The sequence below is a fragment of the Ornithodoros turicata genome, chromosome 6, assembly GCF_037126465.1.
Source record: "Ornithodoros turicata isolate Travis chromosome 6, ASM3712646v1, whole genome shotgun sequence".
Taxonomy (NCBI): domain Eukaryota; kingdom Metazoa; phylum Arthropoda; class Arachnida; order Ixodida; family Argasidae; genus Ornithodoros; species Ornithodoros turicata.
Genome location: NC_088206.1, coordinates 25,650,655 through 25,671,203, shown reverse-complemented (window position 1 = coordinate 25,671,203; position 20,549 = coordinate 25,650,655). Strand labels below are relative to the sequence as shown.

General features: G+C 46.7%; 1 protein-coding gene and 1 long non-coding RNA gene across 4 annotated transcripts; both read right to left on the bottom strand.

Moving 5' to 3' along the window:
• Positions 1-378: 378 nt before the first annotated feature.
• Positions 379-1,190, bottom strand: LOC135397752 (uncharacterized). The gene is made up of 2 exons (XR_010423721.1): positions 899-1,190; positions 379-557 (listed from the first exon to the last, which is right to left on the bottom strand). It is a non-coding gene; the product is annotated as an uncharacterized LOC135397752 (long non-coding RNA).
• A 15,040-nt stretch (positions 1,191-16,230) lies between these two features.
• Positions 16,231-19,952, bottom strand: LOC135397751 (uncharacterized). 3 transcript variants are annotated; one of them, XM_064629346.1, is made up of 3 exons: positions 18,830-19,952; positions 18,180-18,503; positions 16,231-17,016 (listed from the first exon to the last, which is right to left on the bottom strand). In XM_064629346.1, the coding sequence occupies exons 1-3, from the start codon at positions 18,938-18,940 to the stop codon at positions 16,906-16,908; spliced, it is 546 nt and encodes a 181-aa protein (XP_064485416.1). In that variant the 5' UTR covers positions 18,941-19,952; the 3' UTR covers positions 16,231-16,905. The 3 variants fall into 3 exon arrangements, with proteins under 3 accessions (XP_064485416.1, XP_064485415.1, XP_064485414.1); XM_064629345.1 differs by having other exon boundaries at positions 16,231-18,503; positions 18,830-19,707; positions 19,791-19,952; XM_064629344.1 differs by having other exon boundaries at positions 16,231-18,503.
• Positions 19,953-20,549: the final 597 nt, after the last annotated feature.

Genomic DNA, 20,549 nt, shown 5'->3' with positions numbered 1-20,549 from the left:
GCGAAGGAATGCTCTTCTCTTTTAGCCTCTCGCAGGTGGCCTCAGAGGGCGCTAAGAGCGCGCGCGCACGCGTAGCAGCCATCCGCCGGAAGCTGCCGTTTACGCAATGGTCCAGGGAAAATGGCGGGCGCCCAAACCACGTGATCTCCAGGAGCCACTCACAGCGTCTCTGCTGGCCAGCGCGGGAAAAAAGCTGGGGCCCAGTGCGCATGCGCAGACCGACCTCCTTTCCCAACCTCCTTGCCCTTCTCTCCTGGGGTTTTTCGTCTCTCCTCTCGTCCCCCTTATCCCCCCAGCCTCGTCCGTTTGTCTTCGGCGCTTGCTGTCTTGCTGTAGAGCAACGATCATGCTGTCCCAAAGCAGACAATCAAAAAGCGATGATGTATGACAAATCAACTTTATTTGTCCTCGGAAACTGCCTCGAAAAAGCTACAGTACATATCTTTTTACGTCTTGTAACAGGCTTCACTGGAGCTTTAGGTGCTTCGACATCGAAGGGCAGTTCAAAAGCCAATGCTGGGCTATGTGCGTCGTTGTTGCCGATGGCTGCGGTAGAACTAAAACAAAACAAAAAATATATTGATGATCCGTAACTCTGCACGAAAATCACTGCTATGATAGGCAATCGATCTTGATTTTGTATTTGAACACCAAGGCATTTGTCACGAATGTTCGTAGATCACAGTGAATGAACGGCTGCGACGCGCATGAGGGGCAACTAGCATAACCACACATAATTTGATTAACGGCATATCAGAAACGTACAAGTTACGGCAATGCACTGCACAATGAAACGCCGCTAACGCGAGTGACTCGTAAATGTTGTACGTAATGCACTTAACGTGATGAACCTGCATTACTTCCTTCAGTCACAAAAAAGTAATCAAACTTGTCTTACCGTTCACCTGCAGTACGTCGGAAAGAGTGCAGACTTCCTCTCTGACGATTTCTGCGTCCTTTGGAGGTGCAGGGATTCCATCACATGTTCGTCTTCCCGCTGTTGTGATGATGAGGTGGATGTGCCATTCCGTTCTCACATTAGCAGTTCGCCACAATCTAAATCTAAAGCATTCAAAACCCTCAAACTACCCCCTAGCGTCTGCGTGCACAACGGTTGCAGTCCGAGAGAACACGCGTGGCCGAACAGACGTGATTCTCCTCCGTTCGACTGCTTCCGTTGAGCGGTTCGCGCGTTCGTATGCTCGCTCCTCAGTCAAATGACTCTCGCCCAATCAGCGCAAAGGAAACTGACGCCAGTTTTTTAGACCAATGAGCATCCCAATATTTATACATATATTGCGCAGCCAATCAGAGATCGTTAGCGTACGCGCGCCGGTGGCGACATTATTTTGGAGGCGGTGCGTTTCGCTTTAGAGCCGGCGGCTGTAGCAGCCGCGGAGCGGTGCCGCAGTCAGTTGCTCGCTAGCTGTCGCGGGGAGCAGACGTGCGCTCGGTTGCTCCGCAGTCCCCGCGCTCGCTCAGTTTCTGGCTGTCTGTCGGATGGAGCAGTCGCATCAGTCTGCGCTCCTGCTGTGGTGAGCTGATTTGTTGTGTAACTAATGCTTTCGCCAACTTTGTTCCCGCTTTGTTTGCGATTTTCATTCGCGCGCACGTCGGACGCTGGTTACTGTTGTCCGTGCATCCCCGCCATTTTCTATCTTCTTCTGCCTTGGGAATGAGAGTAGCGCAGGCGTGATTCTTAATAATTTTGTCGTGAGATTAGTTGAGAAAGTAACCGCTAGGGGGTGCAGCTGTGGGACTTTACACAGGAGAAAAAACCATTACAAGTCAGTTCTCTGCCTGGCTGTCAGATGGAGCAGTCGCATCGTTCTACGCTCCTGTCGTGGTGGGCTCATTTGTTGTGTAACTAATTATTTTTGTTGTTAGCTATTGATGGTTAGCATATTTACTCTTGCTTTCCCAGCCTCTGCATTACGAGTGTTTTTCTCCTCGCATGTCCAGAGCTGTCCTAACCTGCCCACACATGTCATGATGACGTCACAGCATGTCCGGAACTTGTGGTCATAGCTGCGATGCTTTGCAACCTGCCTCTGTGCTCCATCGCCCGGCGATGGTCAGCGGCCGTTTCGTACCGCTTTCTTCAAGATGACGTCGTTGATCTTCAACTAAACTCCTTCTCTCCACTCTCTCTCTATCTATTTTTTCTTTTTTATGGAATGTATTTCCTGATTTAAGAGATAAAATGCTGTGTTGTGTTATGAATAAGGAAGCTATATACAGGGTGTCCCAGAAAACGTGTCATTGAATTATAATAAAAAAACTACGCCACCTAGAATCATGCGGTCAACACCATTTGTTATTATTAGGTTTTTGCCACCTCCTAATGTGAATGTCATGTACGCTAAGTTTAATTATGTAAATATTTGCGAACTGAACTAGGAAATTTGCCAAGTAAAGCTCACTTTTTTACCCCACCAATATGAAGTGCGTGCCGAATTCACTCAAATTCATGATAATTTACAGTGATATTCACAAGCTATCCCATCGGAAAAAATAGCCGAATATCATGCTTTTCCGAGCACCGGACCATAGCGCACGATGACTTTTTGAGCGCAATCGCTCTCAGTGCGACGAAAGGAGGTTCCGAAGCCAGCCCACAGAGTGATAGTAGAAAAAGTAACAGTTCCTAAAATTGGGAGAGGGAAAGCATTATCCCAGCGAAAGTCGGACGTGATAAGCCGTGCCTGTTTTATCTCGTTCTGCCACGTCGGGGGAGGGCTGGGTTTCCAACCTCCTTTCGTCGGACTGACAAAGACTGCGCTAAAAATTCATCGTGCGCTATTCTGTGCAACCTCCGTAGAGCATGATGCTCGGCTATTTTTTCCGATGGGATAGCTCCTGAGTATTCCTGTCAATTAGCAGTAATTTGACTAAATTAGACACGCTCTTTACATTGGTGGGGTAAAAAAGTGCCTTTACTAGGCAAATTTCCGACTTAAGCTCGCAAACATTTACATAATTAAACTTACGTTACACGACATTCACATTAGGAGGTGGCAAAAATCCAGTAAGAACAAATGCCATTGACTGCATGACTCTAGGTGGTGTAGTTTTTTTATTATAATTCAATAACACGTTTTCTGGGACACCCTGTAGATAGAACGATATGTTAGGGAGCTATGTAGGAGGATTATATAGAACGTATACTCAGCGGGTAAAGTTTGTGGGGAGCTACATAGGCCAAAGGATACCACGCTTTTTTAAAGCAATTTTATATCATATCCCAAACGTAAATTGTTCTGCGCGATCAAACAAGTGAGAGCATTATGGAAAGAAGAAAACCGTTTCACATATCACGGTGCGTGCGCGCTAGCCATATTATAGCTTGTTTCAGCGTGCTCAAACAAGTTCTGGCTTTTAGTAATGGCGAATTCGGGTGGTCACTTAGTAGCAACTTTTTTTTGCCAGATCTCGAGCAGTCATGTTCGCTTGGTCAAAATGAAGCAATCTCGCATGTTCGCGTGGCGCTTTCTGAGCGCTCGGAATTTGCCAACTAGCACTTTTTTTGCCCGGTCTCAAAACGATCGAACAGCAGATTGCTCAACTGTGAGCCATGAGTAAAATCTTGCAGCCAAAGAGAGGACGAAGACACAACGGTAGAAACACACAACAGCGGAACTGCAGACTCTCAACTAAAGGATTTATTGACAATACGTCATTTAAAAGGCACAAGAAAGTAGGACACAGATAGTGATAAAGGTGAGGATAAACATGTTCCAACAAAAGTTAGTCTCCTGCAAGATAATCAATCTCGACTGGTAAGAGGGACAAAGAAGTTTGACTAACACACTTATCTCCCAGTGAGGAGATTAGGGAGGCCTCCACAATCTCTCGAACATTCTTTTCTTTGAAGCGAGCACAAATGGTTGTAGCTTCGAACAGTGGTTTACATTTGCAAGTGCGACAGTGCACCGCAAGGTGCCCAGAAGGGGTGGAGGCATCAACCTTGCATCTGTGTTCTAGAAGCCGAGTATTAACACAACGGCCACTTTGGCCAACGTATGCTCTCCCGCATGTGAGGGGAATTTTGTATACAACATGCTGCATACATGGGACCAAGTTCTGTCTATGTTTGATTTTACAGCCAGCCTTTGAGGGGTTATTGATTTTTCTGCACAAAGACCTAAGCTTAACAGGTGCAGAGAGGACGACCGGAACGCTATACCTACTTGCTACATGTTTAAGGTTGTGCGATAGGGTATGCAAGTACGGAATATTCACAGGTCTTCCATTAGGTCGCTCTCTGCTATGCTTTTCGGTCCCTTTTACTTTCCGTAGAAGGCTCTCGGCTATGCTGGCCAGCAAACACACAGGGTAACCTCCTTCTACCAACTGTTTTATCTGGGCACAAAAACTCTCCTGCATCTTGTGTTCGCATGACTTCCTTAAAGCCTCCCCCAGCTTGGCGGAAGCAATCCCACGTTTTACAATTTTTGAATGGGAAGAGCAAAAGGGCAAAACGCCCTTTACAGACCTGGGGTTATAGGACCAACAAACATGGGAAGTGCCCCGCTCAAGTCTCAAGTCGAGAAATTGCAACATGTCTTCCTGCGGGAGTTCGTACGTAAATCTGAGACCTTGTGCGTTTTTGCGAAACAATTGAAGAAAAAACTGTTCACAGGGAACTAAGGATGAGCCTTCATCTTTTCTATAGCACAGAAGAAAATCGTCTACATATCTGAAAATGTAGAACGTACAAGTGCCGACGAGAGCGTTATAAATTCTCGTATCACATGCCGATAGGTAAATGTCGCATAGTAAGGGTGAAACCGACGATCCTATAGGGGTGCCACCTTTTTGCACAAAGAAGCTATCACTTTCACTGATTATAGTGGACGAGAGATAAACATTAAGGAGTTCCATGAAGGTGGTCACACTCAACCCAGTGTCATTCTGGAAGCAGATGGGGTTGCTCCTTTCAATTAGAGACTGAACTTCTTGCAACAGGCAATCCTGGGGCACCGAGTAGAACAGTTCCTCCACATCAATTGAGAAGAACTCGAAATTGGTAAAGTTAATGTCCTGCACGCACTGGATAATCTGTGTAGAGTTCTGGACGAGAAAAGGATCCTACTGAACAACCTTAAACGTCTGCCCCTTTCGGATCCTTTTCTCGTCCAGAACTCTACACAGATTATCCAGTGCGTGCAGGACATTAACTTTACCAATTTCGAGTTCTTCTCAATTGATGTGGAGGAACTGTTCTACTCGGTGCCCCAGGATTGCCTGTTGCAAGAAGTTCAGTCTCTAATTGAAAGGAGCAACCCCATCTGCTTCCAGAATGACACTGGGTTGAGTGTGACCACCTTCATGGAACTCCTTAATGTTTATCTCTCGTCCACTATAATCAGTGAAAGTGATAGCTTCTTTGTGCAAAAAGGTGGCACCCCTATAGGATCGTCGGTTTCACCCTTACTATGCGACATTTACCTATCGGCATGTGATACGAGAATTTATAACGCTCTCGTCGGCACTTGTACGTTCTACATTTTCAGATATGTAGACGATTTTCTTCTGTGCTATAGAAAAGATGAAGGCTCATCCTTAGTTCCCTGTGAACAGTTTTTTCTTCAATTGTTTCGCAAAAACGCACAAGGTCTCAGATTTACGTACGAACTCCCGCAGGAAGACATGTTGCAATTTCTCGACTTGAGACTTGAGCGGGGCACTTCCCATGTTTGTTGGTCCTATAACCCCAGGTCTGTAAAGGGCGTTTTGCCCTTTTGCTCTTCCCATTCAAAAATTGTAAAACGTGGGATTGCTTCCGCCAAGCTGGGGGAGGCTTTAAGGAAGTCATGCGAACACAAGATGCAGGAGAGTTTTTGTGCCCAGATAAAACAGTTGGTAGAAGGAGGTTACCCTGTGTGTTTGCTGGCCAGCATAGCCGAGAGCCTTCTACGGAAAGTAAAAGGGACCGAAAAGCATAGCAGAGAGCGACCTAATGGAAGACCTGTGAATATTCCGTACTTGCATACCCTATCGCACAACCTTAAACATGTAGCAAGTAGGTATAGCGTTCCGGTCGTCCTCTCTGCACCTGTTAAGCTTAGGTCTTTGTGCAGAAAAATCAATAACCCCTCAAAGGCTGGCTGTAAAATCAAACATAGACAGAACTTGGTCCCATGTATGCAGCATGTTGTATACAAAATTCCCCTCACATGCGGGAGAGCATACGTTGGCCAAAGTGGCCGTTGTGTTAATACTCGGCTTCTAGAACACAGATGCAAGGTTGATGCCTCCACCCCTTCTGGGCACCTTGCGGTGCACTGTCGCACTTGCAAATGTAAACCACTGTTCGAAGCTACAACCATTTGTGCTCGCTTCAAAGAAAAGAATGTTCGAGAGATTGTGGAGGCCTCCCTAATCTCCTCACTGGGAGATAAGTGTGTTAGTCAAACTTCTTTGTCCCTCTTACCAGTCGAGATTGATTATCTTGCAGGAGACTAACTTTTGTTGGAACATGTTTATCCTCACCTTTATCACTATCTGTGTCCTACTTTCTTGTGCCTTTTAAATGACGTATTGTCAATAAATCCTTTAGTTGAGAGTCTGCAGTTCCGCTGTTGTGTGTTTCTACCGTTGTGTCTTCGTCCTCTCTTTGGCTGCAAGATTTTACTCATGGCTATGTACCAACTACCCCAAATTTCTACCTTGGTGCTCAACTGTATCCGGTGTCGTCACATCCGCACTGCAACGGTGGCGTGTGCCCTCATTGGCCCGCATGTTGAAATCACGTGGTTTAGCAGTCGACAGAACTCGAAGACGGGCGACCGCGACGCCTCTAGCGTGATCCAAGTACCTAAAACCGCTAGATTCCCTAGCAATCATGTCCGGGTGGCAACGATCACGTGATCCAGCTCGGTCGCCGACCTAGCAATTTCCGAGCGCTCGGCCGTGTTGCTACGAAATGACCACCCGAATTCCCTATAAAAGAAGTTTTTCTTTGTTTTGGTTTCCCATGCGGGTTCTGCGTGGGGTTACAATCGATATGGCATCAAGGAAAGCTGAACGAAACCCACAGAGAAAAAAACGACCAAGTGCAACCAACTCGAGACCGAAAGTGCCGCGCTGAACCACCACTCGTTAGGACGTTGATGTTGCTGCTGGCTCGCGCCCCGCAGAAACAGGTAGTTGCTCTGTGTGTCGTGCGCACAGGGCGATGTTCTACAACAACGTAAATTGTTCTGCGCGATGAAACAAGTCAGAGCATTATGGAAAGTAGAAACCGCTCCCCTTTATACAAATGACGGGGCGTGCATGCTGCCATATCATCGCTTGTTTCGGCTTGCTCAAACAAGTTCTGGCTTTTAGTACTATGCGTTGGGGTGAGGCGTGGGACACGTCGCGGTAAATGACACATATAATGGTGCAGATTTGTAAGAAACACTGAAGAGATTAAGGATGGTAAGAGATCCCCCGACATAATCTTCACTAAGAAAAGTAATGAGCAGCGACTCGACAACTGCAAAAGTGCGAAGCCCGGTAAATAAATATGCATATTTTCCAATTTTAAAATACAGTGTGTCGTGTGAGATGGATCAGTTCGTATGCAAACGCATGCTGGCAGATTTACAACGCCTAAACAACTTTTTAAATGGACACGGTGAAGAGAGCGATTTTAGTGACATTTTGATAGCTATTCCCGTGCGGAGTACTCATAAAATAAGACAGTTTGTGAGATACAAGTTGGAACTGTTGGAGCGATATAGAAACGGAGAACCCATCAACGAGACAATCATAAATGCCGGGATTTCCATCCCCGTGGTGCGTGACTACTGGAAAAAGAACCACACGACGTCGTCGAGAGAACGGAACGTGTTGTCTCCACGTTAGAAGACGTCCTCGCTAAAGTGTTGTGAATAACGGACACCATGTTTTAAAGCCAAAAACAATTCTTTCGTCATCTTTATTGATTTTTAGCAGCGAGATTATTGGTGGAAAGCGTATGCCTATTTGTGTGACATAAAGTTCGCACAAAATAAATGCAGGAATGGAGCAACCACTATTTTTATGATATAAAACAAATCCCACTCGCGAACGCGAACTACGCGCGGTAAGAATATTGCCCACCCATTGGGCCTTTTTGTGTACATAAAGTTCGCATAGACCAAAGGATATCACGCTTTTTTAAAGCAATTTTATGTCATATCACAAAGTGTTGCACTTATGATATGTGTTGCACTTGTGAAACGGTTTTCTTCTTTCCATAATGCTCTCACTTGTTTGATCCCGCAGAACAATTTACGTTTGGGATATGATATAAAATTGCTTTTAAAAAGCGTAGTATCCTTTGGTCTATGTAGCTCTCCACAAACTTTACCCGCTGAGTATACGTTCTATATAATCCTACTACATAGCTCCCTAGCATATCGTTCTATCTATATAGCTTCCTTATTCGTCACACAACACAGCATTTTTTTTTCTCTTAAAACAGGAAATACATTTATTTTACCGATGATTACATGTGGGACACGCAGACTTTCGACGGTCTCGGTGGGACGTGTCGCTCTTTCTTCGCGTGAGTAAAGATGATTTCGGGCGATGCGACTCCGTCCATGAGTCTCTTCTCTAGTTTCAGATCCGATAATTCACGCATTTCTTGCAACTCTTCATCCGTGAATCGCTTAAAACGACTGGGTAGGTACAGCTTTAAGCGTTTTTCGTTTTCCATCAGGAGTTCCACGTATACAGCCTCCCCGTGCACTATGTCGACCTTGCGTAAGTCCAACGAGTCCAGCTTTTCGTTCTCCGGAACAATGCTCATTTTCTGAATGCCCCCATCACCCGGTTTATCAAGCTTTTCGAAAACAGACGACATATCTTGCTTACTTCTCAGTGCAAGCTTCTACGCACACCGAATGAACTGAAAATGAGAACAACCATTACCTAACTTTCCTCATCTTGAAGACAATAGCAAGACGTACCTTCCTCGCCGTGCGCTGGACAGAGTCGACTGTCGCAAGTAGCTTCACGGAACTCAAATGAGTTGTATATAAAGCGCCGTTGGAGGGTGGTGCGACTTTGTTTACACAATCACGCAGGAACAGCCCGTGATATATGATGCGCGCTCACGTTAGCTGCGAGGGACAACTCCATTTGGAACTTCTTGGAGACCAAACTGCATAAGCGAACCCTTTTGTTTACAGAAAGCTTGTTTCGGCAATGAGCAGGCTATGACAGGTGGTCCGCTTTGACGTGGACTCAGGGATTTTTTTCTTCGCATAGCGTTGTGTGATCACTGTTTACTTTCGGTATACGTTTTAATACGAGTGGCCTCGATGACTCGGAAAACGTGATTTACGACCTCCGAAGCTTTGATATAAAACAGATGGCTCGAACACGTTGTGGCAGGCTCATCTTCAAGGTGACCAAGTTTCACGGACTTGCAACCGTGGGGAAACAAGCGAGCATTAATATAAAACAGATGGCCCCAACACGTTGGGGCACGGACCGAGAGGGGTATATTACACGCCTGTGTTCCGGCTATCTAGTTTTCTGTGCGGCTGGCACGGTAAGCTGAGCACGGTCTTTGACGACATGGGGGTAGACTTGTGAACCTGGAAGGTGCGCGACATTTTGGTGTGTCTATATCGGCGCATGTTGGGAGGTGTGCGCGGGCAGGCTAAAATCGTGTAAGCTGTCCACGTGGCCGAAATTAGTGCCCTGCTGTACCGCGACTTTGTGAATCTATGTGCCCGTCTGTGATGCTCTTAAGGTGAGCCCATTTTTTTTGATGAGATTAACTTGTTCATAATGCGACGAGCATTGCATCATCCTAAATTTATATTTCTAATATTGGTGCTTCCAGTAGTGCTCTGTTTAGAAGGAACGCAGAGGTGCGAATGTACGCTGACTATATTTGCGCAGGATGTTCTGCGGAAAGCAATCTCAAATTATGTTTCTTTATACTCAGCTTGGGTTGAGTGTTCTTTTTAAGATTGAGTACGCGCGAAGCTTCACAGCATAGCGCCAACCAATTTCGGTTTAATAAGCGTTGGAGCGTTAGTGAGAGCCTCATCACATAGTATCACTGTGCTTTATCATTCTGCGCTTGATTTAGTTAATTCCTTATGTTGAACGCACACTGTCTGAAACCGCAATATACGGCTACATGGGCAGGCTAAAGTCGCATGAGCTGTCCACGTGCCGCCGGAAATTCGTGCTTCAGATATTGCTGCATGGTGCTCGTGAATATATGTGCCCGTGAATCTATGTGCCCGTCTGCGATGCTCGCAAGGGGCGCGTTAAGCAGGCTCCCGAGCGCCATAACCCGGGTTTTCAGGGGAACGTACCATTGGTGTCTCTACTTAATGGTGTTTGTGAGCCTATCCGGAAGCCGAGCGCCAGAGCCGCTGAGCGCGCGCCGCCTATCGAGCTTTCTTTTGTCGTCTGCTTTTAAGTAAACATAGCAGTAGATCATAGCAGTCCTCTATAATCGTATAACTATTTAGCGCCGACATCCGATGATTCCGGAAACACAAAGAGCATGGGCGGTTGCAACGTGTTCCAACGGTTGCGCCATTTCGAAAGGCAGTACACCGGAACATGCGTCACGCTCCGGAACTTTCCTCGCTCTTCCCCAGCGTTCTCCGGCTCCCCGGCTCCGAAGAAGGGGTGCGCAGGGTGCACCCGGGAACGTGCACCGGAAGTCACTTTGGAGGTGTTAAGTGATCCCCTGAAAGAGGGAATGTTCCCGGAGCACGAACCTAACGCGCCCATGGTGAGCACATTTGTTCTGAGATGAACTTGTTCATAGTGCGAAGTTGTGTGATCACCCTGAACTTATATTTCTAATGGTGCTTCTTATTGTTCAGTAGTGCTTTGTTTCGAAGGAACGTGTGCGAGGTGTGTTGCATGAAATATACGCTGGCTATGTTTGCACAGAATGTTCTGGGAGAGCTCTGAAGGCAATCTGAAATTGTGTTTCTTCCTACTCAGCGTGGGTTTAGTCTTCTTTTTAAGATTGAGTACGTGCGAAGCTTCACTGCATAGCACCAACCAGTTTGTTTAATAAGCTTTGGAGCGTCAGTGCGAGAAACAATCTTGAGCTTCACCGCATAACACCACTATGCTTTGTCATTCTGCTTGATTTAGTTAATTCCGTATGTTCAAGTGCAACGCACGCTGTCTAAAACAAAAACAAGCCCAAGCTTCACAGCTCTATATGGTTTCTTGATCATTCAAATTGTTTTTCTCTCAAACCAGCTTCTCTCCACAGCAGCAACTATCGATATTTTCTCGATCACGTGCTTCTTCCTGCTCAGCTATTTTATTTCGAACGCGTGCGGGCTTCGATGCTTAGCATCACGCCATTTGTGGATTTTCTTTGCCATTCTGCTTGATAACCATTGAAATCAATTTTTATGTTGAAATGCAAAGAACGCACTGTAGGAAAAACGATCCTACGCTTGTTCCCAGGGTCACCTAATGCACACATGCAACCAGGTCAAGCAAACTTTACTCGTGTTCTATGTAGGTGGTTAGAGTGTGTTTCGAGATGTGTACATCGTACCCTGAACAAGTTTGTTTGTTTTTCCCCCATTAGCAACTGTGGCTATGAGTGGTGTGAACAGCAGGAGGCGGCGGCATGTTGATGTAAGCTGTTTTATTCATGTTTTGTAATGCTCAGCAATGAATGAGCCTTCTAACGCTGGCGCTCTAGCTACAAGTATGAACCAATAAGCAGTTGGGTAGAAATGAGTCACCAATGCAGTTAGAATGGACCTTTTTTCACACCCGCGTTGCAGCTGTCCATCGCCAGCCTCAGCCTCCTTTGCAAAGAGGGCGCAAGTATACAACCGGTGCCATCTATTGTATGTGTAGGGAACCTTCCTTTTCCTTTCCTCCTAAAGGGTGTTTCCTTTATTTTTAGATTTCCTCCTTTCCCCGATTTGCTTTTGCGCGGTGGATTTGGTTGTTTCGCGCTTGCTGTTTGGTGTGTACGTTTTACTGGCATTTCTCGAACATGCCGTTACCACCTCGCTTTCTCGTGGATGAAGATTGCTCTGATCGGTAGCAGCGGGCTAAAGCTTTTCACCCGATACGCAGAGACTGTCCGTGGAGGTGTCTATTCGTGATATCGTGATCGTAGTTTTCACTTTTCGTGGTGTCACAGGATCACGTGTCCCTGAGAGTATAGGGGGACTCCAGTTGAGCTGAATAGCGATTTTTGTCAGAGGCAACGGTATCCAGAAAGGACGCGGGGTTGTCGACGGTCATATGACACTGCAACATCCCGTTGCAAAACATCCCTGCTTTTCTTGCCAGTGATATTTACGCTGTTGAACCACGGCGTTCGTTGCTGTCGATTGGTGTCGTGAAAGCGCTCCCTCAATTGGCTCGCTTTATTTCATAGTAGAACTCAAGGCCGGGGCACTCGCACAGGACTGCTAGCAAATTGCTAGCGATAGGGTTTCGCACTCCCCTTTAGAGCATTGCGCGGGCCTTGTCGGGCCGGGCTTTACGTTTTTCGCACGTGCCCGTGCCAGGTTCAGACTCGACAACACATACCATGGTGCGGCATGTACGTCAACAGACTTCATGAGACTCGACAGCTGAATGTTTGTGTCGGGTCTCGGTTCTTCTTCTTCAAAGGGGTTAGGAGATGTCAGCCAGATGACTACGGCTTGCTACTCCAAATTCCACACACATGCACTCACACACGTTGGGGCCCACAGACGTGGTGGGCGCGTTTGGACAGCAGAAGGAGCGTCCTTCAACAAAGCCAGAGAGGAGCAACCGCGTACACACGACACCGCTCTCTCCGTGAAGCAGAGTGAGACGCTGATCAAGAGGAAAGCCGAAGTGCGGAGTTTTCAGGCGTAGTGCAGGGTTCTGCACGACACGCTCTATCCTGCGGTGCGGATCCCGGTTTGGAGTTTCCCGCGGGTAGCGGGTCTGTTGCGGGCAGTTTTTGACACAAGCACTGCTGGCGGGTCGGCCACGAACAAGCAACGGCAACAGCAACAACAACGAAGAGAAAAGATCATACCAAATAATAAGTAAACAAAGGCGCCGCAGCCCCTGCTGGTCGGGTCTGGTTGGGTGCGGATTTCATTTTCTGGTAGAGCGCGGGTGGCGGGTCTTGTCAGAGGATTTAGGGGTCGGGTATGGATTTCACCCTCAAATAATGGGTTGCACGTCATACGGTCCAAATGCCCATTTCGTCAAACTACCAAGTGTCCGTCTGGCTTACGCGAACATTTGGGAAAACAAAATGCGTGATAGCGCTTTTCTATAGAAACAGCTGTCTTGTCCCCCGTCACGAGTTTCTTCAGCTATCAAACAAACCAAACAGTGCACGTATGCACAGGTCATGCGCATTTTGGCACTGTAGTCGCCTCTTGAAAAGGGGTATAGAGCACTGCATGGGCCGGATTTTCAGGCCCGTGCCCTGCCCATACACCAATATTTCCATACTGAGGCCCTATCCAAACCCACCTCTGCTCTAAGTGTTCCCCAGGCTCGCAGCGGGCCCGATGGCCAGTTCCATTTGTCCATTCCAATTTTCTTTCTGTGTTCTCGGGAAAGATAGCTCCATAACATACCCGAAAATCGTGCCAAAATTTTGGCCGCGATTTTGAGTAAATGGCCGCCGGATTTGGCCAATTTCGTGATACAGTGTGCGTGCAGACGGCAGGTATCAATTTGTTACTTCCTTCACTGTATTATTGTTACTTTTTTATGGGGTTTAATGCTAGCCGGGCCTTCCTCAACCACGATAAAAATTTCATAATTCCAAGATAAAGCAACCTGTCTTCCAGTCTGTTCAGGCTGACGTGTTGAATTGTTTGTCTGAATATTCGATATTTCGGACGCGACTGTTTATCATAGTGTAGTTTGCATCAATTGCGGACTATCCGATTCACAAATAAAAGAAAGTGTTTATTTCCGCGGCAATCGAACTATGATTTCATTTTCACCGTCAGAGATTGCTGGAGAATTTCCATCCTTTCCGCGGTGCATATACAGTTCATAAAAGGAAGCTTTTGACCGCTCGATAAATAATTTGTTGTTTTCAGCGTTTAAACATATGATAGTCCCACTACAGCGAAGGATTCTTAGGAATACATGCAGAATGCTCATGACAAATAAATCCGGGTTTGGGTAGCGTGCCGCGAAATCTTGTGGCAAACGTCCCCACGTGGTCATCCCACTATATTTGGTTTGGCTGATCCATAAGGCCCTAAACCAATGTGCAAAACACCACAAATGCATTTGATTTTATTTATATTTTTGCATGCGGTGGGTTTGTTGTGTGGGCCCCGTCACAGAACATCCGCGTCTGCACGAGCGGGCTGCCAAAGGCTTGGTGGTCACGTCGACCTCAGCGAGCAGACGACCAGACAGCTGTGGAGAGGAGGACTACGCAACGGCGACAACTGCGTCTCGCGCACGGCACAGACGCACGCATGGTTCTCCCTTGCAGCTTCTTCGGAGATTTACTTGTTTAGCGTTCAAACTGACTTTGCAGTTCGCCGCATCACGCATTGTGATCCCAGAGAAACGTACACGATGAAAGGCGCGTTGGTTGGCAGTAGCCAGCTGAAGTTTATGACGCGCGACAGGTTGTTCGTGGACTCTGACGTGGAAATCGTCACTTTTAGCTATCCCGGAGCTACAGCGGCCCGTCTGAGAGAAAAAATCCATCGACGGCACCTAGCAGTAGACTTGATCGTCATGTATATCGGTGGCAACGATATCCAGGATGGGAAGAGTGCCGCAGCTGTTTTGCGGGAAGTCTCAGTAAGTACAGATTGCAACGATTTCAATCTCTGTGCTGCTAAAACCCATTACCTCTGACACGCCAGGGAAGATTCATTTTCATGAATTGGCTTCTTTCACAGGATACCGTTGAGGTGGCGAAAGGCTACGCGGAGCATACATTCCTGTATAAGCTGATGCCACAGACAAGGCGGCCTGAACTTTCTGGCACAATTCAGGGATATAACGCGATGCTGTGCACGATTCCAGCTGTCCGTGCCGGTGACGCTACGGTGTTGAGCATTGACGTGAGTAGTCGCTTCTCGAACGCTAACTCTGGAACTTCCTGGTGGTCATGGCAGGTATTTTATAATGCTCGTTAGTTTTGGAAAAACAGTGCGACAAAAAGTAGCTGGGGCTACCTTTGTGGTGCTTGAATTACAAACAGGTGATGGTCTTGATGCGGTACCTGTTTGTAATTCAAGTATCACAAAGCTAGTTTCCAGTTGCTTTTTATCGCGCAATTTTTCCGAAAATAAAATGCGTACGAAGTACTGGCACATGCCTACCAGGAATTCCGGTTTATTTGTATTGCTGTCATTGTGAAGTGCTGTTTGCAAAAACATTCCGTATATATGTTCAAATATCTTTTTCAGCACAAGGTCTTTACCAGGAACAAGGAGGTGAAAGAGGGGATGCTTTCACGGGATGGCTATCACATTTCGAGGGGACGGGGGTTATCGTGCCTAGCAGGCATCCTCCGCACAGCCCTCGTGAAACGCTATGGACGATGGCTGAAAGCACCGGGTCCGCGTCGTGGCATCGTACTCAAGCCAATGGAGTCGTGTGAAGAATGTCGTGCTAAGGGACACCCCACGAGTACATGCAGGCCTGTGCGCTCACCGTGGTGAACGCTCACCATTTTAGCCGCCATATCATGACGACACAGAACGCTGTTACCACCATTACCTGCTGTATTGTAACAACCACGTCATCTGATCCCCAATCCTATGCTCACTTCTGTCAGCAGCAACAACGTAGCCAAAGCTTTTTGTAACCTGTTCCTCCTGCCATCGCATACTTTGTCCCAAGATTAGTGTACAAATGGCCCACATCTTACACAAGACCTGCCCGATAAAATTTTGTAAACAACTATCATCATTCCAATGGCGATTTTGTAATGGATGCATGCCGTCTGCCAGCTTCCGGCTGGGCTGTCTGCTCGTTACCCTAGGCACCCTGAGACCAGTAGTTTCCTTAGAAGTTGGTCCAGCGCACATATGCCCCCCTCCCCGTGATATTTCCTGGAGCAGGAACTCTAAACACAGCGAGGTGGTGCATGATAATGCGTGTGAAATTTGAAATTGAAAGACTACTGCATTGCTTGCCACTATGAGTGCGAGTCACTGATGCCCACTGTAGCCTGAATGAGATGGCTGGGTATTTTCCTACGGGTGCAACTCGTGCGATATGTTTTGGTTAATAAAATATATTATGCTTCATAGCAAGCTTTTCAAGGGAAAAAAATGTATTTTTCCTCAAATTTTTATTGTGGTCCGTACAGATGTGTTTGCAGTGTTCCCCCGGGACTCAAGTTTTTCTTCAGATGAAATCTGGTCAAGGTGACCAATAGCCGTTGTTAGTAACCACTGGTTCACAGATTCCTGCAAGCAGAAAATCCTAGACAGCCAGCACCCGAAAGATTAAAAAGAAATCAGTAGCATGTGTTCACTATTGGTAGATTGGAGATATTTTATTGAAGAACGCAGCATGTATACATCGTCACGTTTTCTGCATTACTTATGCGTACCAGCTCATGCTTGTAGCCTCAGAATGTTCATTCGTGGATACAGTATCCAACAGAGCACATTTCATCATTGGCGATGTGGCATAAACACATAATGAAGTACCATACAGTCCGCTGCATGTAGGCGCACTTGGACATGAAGGTCATGAAGGCATCAACATATAGCATCCTGGTGGACAGAGCCAGATTCATAATATGGGAATAGTAAAAACTTGGAACGTGTTACTCAGCAACGAGTTTCCTTGCTTGTCAGTTGGCAGCTAAGGCCTCAGAGTGTGTGTTTATGGAAAAAAAATGTCCAGCAGGGTACCATTCATCATTGGCCACATAATGCTGAACCAGGTACAACACTGGCAAGGGCATGTGCTTCATAATCAGGGAGAGAGTGGGAAATTTTCAAATGACAGATAAAGACAGTAACACTTAGGAAGTTTGACCTTTGGGCGTCTGGCCATCATATCTGCAGTAGTTCTGGAAACCTGAATCTGAAAAGGCAATTTTCATATGTTGAAATGACACCCAAGTAAAGGCAAGATGGCAAGAGGACGTAACGCAGGGCAACATGTTGGGATGTTGCTCGTGCTCAACAATGCGGGGAACTGGCGACAGTTGGGAGACACCTCTGCACAATTATGATACTTACCGACCTTGTCAAAATATCAAAATGGATTCATAATCAGGATGTCGACATCTGAACAGGCTGGTGGAGCTTCAAAAGTGCTAGGAACACCATTCATGTTTCTTTCCACAATTTTCATACACTCAAGCCAAGGTACAATACCATGATGGCCTCACACATATAGCATCAATGTGCGGACGTGTTTCAACAATGCCTGGGAAGAACGACGGTTTGGGGACAGCTTTGCTATACACTCAAGCCAAGGTAGAATACCATGATGACCTCACACCCCTCCACAGGGGTACGCCGCAGCAGCTTCAACATAGTCATCGTGGTTCATGTCTGGGGCATCCACTATGGAACCATAGTGGTTGTCGCTGGAAGCACGCTTGCAAGGCGCACCTTCAAGTGAACGCTTACAGCGAGCAGCCCCAGAACTCCGATGCCTTATGCAAGCAGCACGAACAGCTGCTTTACGCTTCAGCATAATTTTTGCATACCTCCCAGGGCTGGTGTTGTACACTGCCTTATGTACAGCACGATGGTACTGCTTAGAGTCGAAAGACACGACAGCCCCTGAAGCCCGCATTCCGAATGATCACCTCTGGGAAAAGTTTATTCTTTTCCCGCCAGAAAACTTTGCAACGAGAGAATTGAAATGTTCTGCAGCATTATTGTTAACGTCAAGGATCAAGCTGCTACCATTGTTTGCCAAACGACTCATCGCTACAAGGATTTCATTGAAAAGTCCGCATTTCCTGAGCTCTGGGACGTGATTGACTTCCCCTTCTTTTGTACCACTGCACATTTTGCGTGGTCGCTGAACACATGGAGTGGCCCATTACGGATATCAGCCACCAGGTTCCGAATCTGATCTTGTTTGCTGAACTCAGCCTGCTCTTTGCGATAGTGAATAGCCCTAGCAACTCCAACTCTTAGTCGAACAGCATTATCGAGAAGTAGCTTCTTCAGCGATGGGGGAATGGGGGTTGTTGTCTTTGCCAAAGCAATATCTCGAAGACGACTTACATAGTTTCGAAGAAGGTGGTTGCGACATCCTATCTTCTGAACTACCTGATGCTGGTACGGTGCAGCTTCAAGAATTGACTTGTATGTGCTCGAATCACCGTCAGCGATCAACTGCAAGTACTTTACCCCGTGCAACTCAATGCTGCGCCTGAAGCCTTCAACGACGATATCCTTCTCCGTACTGGTAGAGCTGCTCTCCCAGTTCTTGAAGCACAGATGCTTTTTTGGGCTCGACCCTGCCTTGCAACTTGCGCACAGTGTACAAAATTTGTTCCGGACGCCTAGGAACAGTACTTTCTTTGTGCGGTACCCAACAATTACAGCCTGCAAAAACGAAAAAATGTCAGGATTGTATTCCACAAAACTCTACCCGCAATGACAATGTTTCCAGCAATTATGCATCTGTATGCTTATCGTACAAACTCATGCCACAGGATGAATACCACTCTAGTAAGTGTGTTTACCAAAAGACAGCAGTGCCACTAATAGCACCAGAGGGGTCAACTTTTTCCTCCAAATAAATGCTCATATTGTCTTTCCGCAAATGGTTTGCACAGACTTCCTGTATATCCCGTCTGCCAAGCGGTGTGCAAGATAAATCCTTCTTTTTCGGGCACCTTTATTTAGTGTAGATAAAAATATTTACTTACCGAGCCAGAAAGAGCGTCGTGCTTGTTCTTGTATGAACGCTTGCACCAAGCACCATCGGCAACGACCGTAATTATAGGAAAACCGTCAGCATCGACGTCCCCAGCCTCCATAGCTAACCAAGCTTCCTCACTGCCTGCTTTTCTTATTTCTTCCCAAGCTGTTTTATCGATTCCTTTAGCAACAATATCCTGATACTTACTCTACGTGCTACTACCCATGCCGGGTATGTCCAGAGCACCTAGGAGCTCGAGAAGGCCTGAGAAACCAGAACCTATAGACACGATACCGTTCACTGCTGAGGAATTGACGTCCATGCGTTGTTGAAGAAGTTGATCAACTGGTGCCTCCGTTGTGACTACATCTTTCCTCAGACACATCCTGCACTTCAAACTGAAAGAGCTACACAGACCTCGCCGATGTTCTGATACAATTTCCATGTCAGCCAGGCCGCAACCAAACGGACTATGTACCGACAAACTTTGCAAAGACGAGAAGAAGTGTTCAATCTCCACTATACGCCGACCATTCACACTGCTTGTGCGCTGACTCTGTGTCTGGTGAACATTGCCAGTATCGAAAGATTGAGATCAACTGGGTGTAACAGCGGCAGTGGTTGGAACGGGACTTGCTCTGGAACTGGCAAGCTCGTCACAACCTGAACTGCAGGGGACTACATTATCTATCTCAGCTGAATCAGCAAATGACGAATTTGAAGGACGAATTTCGCTTGTGCTCGAAGCGAAACAAGCATTCCGACCGGCATCACTTACAGTTTGAGCAACAACACTACCACCAAAGGTTGAGCCTACAACGGTATCTGTGCGATGTGGACTCGTCGAAGTGCAACGATCACTCGGAACAGCACAGCTGGAGCATCCTGCATTACCAAAATCTCTCAAATCCGCAGGTTCCGTCACATGCCGCCTCTACCACGTAAATTCGCAAAGTCCTTCTTCTTACGTTTCCGTTGTCCGTAGACGTGACTTCGAGCCATAATGGGTAAATATGATGAACACGCAGAAAACACAGAAGGACAGAGAGCAAATGAACAGGACAGGAAAGTGAAAAAAACGCGTAACTTAGCCACGAATTGGTCACTTCACGGCAAACCGAAACCACGGACGCCGATCAGCTGCTGCGCAATACGAGGATGTTTACAAGCGGACTACGTTCGGGCGCTGCGAGCGGACGGCGCCATCTTCCGGAATCAGTGGTAAACGCCTTGGATGCATGCCTGTACTCACTTTAAAATCTTTTTTGGAAAAACAGAATGCTAGGAACACACAAAAAACGCGTCATTTGAATCCTGAAACATGTCGCCGGTTAACCTCAGAAGCGGATTGTTTTTATTTGCTTTCATTTATTTATTTGGATTTTTTGAAGCTGGGTAGCGACAAAATTTGTTTTTGTCTTTTCTTTTTTAAAAAAAATACAACGCTGGAGCGATATTTCAGTTCCCAGGGTTAAGAGATCTTGACGTCACCTTTCTGATGAAAGTTTCCGCATTCCGATCTGTCTCGTAGTTCAGCCACAAAACCTATGCAAAGTTCACATAGAAAACAGAGGGGTTCCCACCTTCAGGGGTCCGTAAAAAAAATTACAACGCTAGAGCAATATTTCAGTTCCCAGAGTTAAGAGGTCTTGACGTCACCTTTCCAATGAAAGTTTCCGCAATCCGATCTGTCTCGTAGTTCAGCCACAAAACCTATGCAAAGTTCA

Bases quoted from the DNA above. Each gene is read 5' to 3' on its own strand.
- LOC135397751 (XM_064629344.1), bottom strand. From the start codon at position 18,940: ATGGAGGCTGGGGACGTCGATGCTGACGGTTTTCCTATAATTACGGTC. The intron at 18,504-18,829 runs GTAAGTAAATAT...TCGTTTTTGCAG, and splicing joins ACGACGCTCTTTCTGGCTCG to GCTGTAATTGTTGGGTACCG.